We start from the raw sequence: 2,054 nt of genomic DNA, 5'->3' as shown, positions 1-2,054 counted from the left end.
AATATTCTCAATTTCTGGAACAGCTTTCCTGTATTAGCACTTTCCAACTGAAACTTTTGGTTTATCCTCCCGGCATATTGAAGGATTTGACGTAGCAAAATCAGGTGAATTTTACTCACCGGATAACTGCACATATGAAAAAGAAGTTCAGCATTGTAGTTTTTTTTTCTTTTGCTATCAGAAAGTGTAGATTCAGTTCGTAAAATTGATCAGGAACAATGTTCACACCGGATCTAATGGAAAGCTACATTGCTTCAGGAAGATGCAGTATATTCTGGTAATCTTGAAATCACTGAAAGGCCGAGTGACCGTGTGTGGGAGGCTGTGAGCTGATGGGTGATGCCGAAAGAGGTCAGGTGATGGTCAAAGAGAGCCAGCAATGAAGAGAGCAATGGTTGGTGATGGACTGATAAGATGTTAGGTGTGAATAACTTTTCACACTGTGAACTTCCACAATGCTGAGCTCAGCCAAACTGGGACAGAGAACCCTTGATTAAAGAGGAAGTATCCTTTCCCCCTCTTGTCATGCAGGTTTAAAGTCAATGGCCCCTGGTGATCACTTTCTACTGGTGTATTTGCACTTTGTCACAAAGCTCTTTGGTTTTTACCCCATAAATAATAGGATTGAGAAAAGGGGGGATAAGTAGATAAAGGTTGGCAAAGATTATGTGAATGTGGGGAGCTAAACCCTAACCAAATCAGTGTGGAGAAGAGGAAAGGAGTACAAGATGTCAACATCAGACATATATGGGCTGTGCAAGTATTGAGGGCTTTCTGGTGGGCTTTCTTGGAGGAGATTCTGAGAACAGCCCTGATGATCAGACCATAGGACAGAGAAACAAACATTAGGTCTAACCTGATGATTACAAATGCCATCACCAAGCCATACGTCCTGTTGACTGTGATGTTCCCACATGACACCTTGCCCACACCCATGTGCTCGCAGTAAGTGTGGGGGATAGTGCGTTTGGCACAGAATGGCTGCCTGCTCAGGGGCAGGGGCAGTGGCAGAATGAAGAGAACAGCTCTTATTAAACCCACTAACCCTAGCTTAGCTATTCGTGAGTTGGTGAGGATTGTGACATATCTTAGAGGGTTACATACAGCAATATAACAATCAAAGGCCATTGTCACGAGGACGGCTGAATGCATAACACAAACTGAGTGAAGAAAGATTGTCTGGGCGAGGCAGCCTCTCAGAGTAATACCTTTCAAACTGAACCAAAATATACACAGGGCCTTTGGTACAACAGAGGTAGACATGTCAATGTCTGTGAGTGCCAGCATGCAGATCAGCAGGTACATCGGCTTGTGCAGGGTCTGCTCTTTGTCTACAACAAATAGAACCATGAAATTTCCCAACAGGCCAATAATGTAGAACATAGAGAACGGGATGGAAATCCAGACATGAGCAGCTTCCAGGCCAGGAATGCCTGTTAGGATGAATGTTGAAGGGTCAGAGGAGGTGAAGTTGAAAGCTGCCATGAGGTGGTTGATGCATCAATCAGGCTCAGAAATGCTCAAGGTGCCTGTGAAGGGAGAGAAGCAAAGTGAGGGGAGTTACACACTTTATAGCAAATAGTATCATATATATTTTACAGTTATTACCAATGTAGAAAAGGGGTGATCAGTGAGGTGGCAACATCTGCAGATGGCACCAGATTATTTAGGTCACACTCAAGTCCACAGAGGGAGCTAAATGAACCAGGTGAATGGGCAGCATGATGGCAGATGAACTTTGATATCAATAACTGCAAGTTGCATGCCCGTTGGAGGGAAAGCTTGAACTCCTCAAAGACCTAACACAATTCTAATTTAACTGTATGAGCTCAGGACAGGGACCTGGGTATCATTGTACACAGTTCTGTGAAACCCTGCTCACAGTGCAAACATGGACAGAAACTAAGCAAAGCATTGGAATCCTGGAGGAATGGGATGGGGAATCAAACAGAAAATACAATGCCATGAGATCAGTCAGTCAATGTTTCACCTTCCTCTGCACTCCCCTGGGTAACACTGGTGACCCTTCTCACAAAGGTTATTGCAGAACTAGA

The 2,054-nt window shown here is 44.1% G+C and overlaps 1 protein-coding gene across 1 annotated transcript; it reads right to left on the bottom strand.

Annotated features, from left to right (window-relative positions):
* Positions 1 to 856: 856 nt before the first annotated feature.
* On the bottom strand, positions 857 to 1,485 carry LOC115271550 (olfactory receptor 52N2-like; the record flags this gene model as incomplete). Its single annotated transcript, XM_029914377.1, has 1 exon — positions 857 to 1,485. A coding segment is annotated over exon 1 (629 nt), but the record flags the coding sequence as incomplete, so codon positions are not given.
* Positions 1,486 to 2,054: the final 569 nt, after the last annotated feature.

This window comes from Terrapene carolina, unplaced genomic scaffold (assembly GCF_002925995.2).
Source record: "Terrapene carolina triunguis isolate 2854851 unplaced genomic scaffold, T_m_triunguis-2.0 Scaffold43126, whole genome shotgun sequence".
Taxonomy (NCBI): Eukaryota; Metazoa; Chordata; order Testudines; family Emydidae; genus Terrapene; species Terrapene triunguis.
The sequence above is the reverse complement of the archived record's forward strand: the minus strand, read 5'-3'. Positions and strand labels throughout refer to the sequence as shown.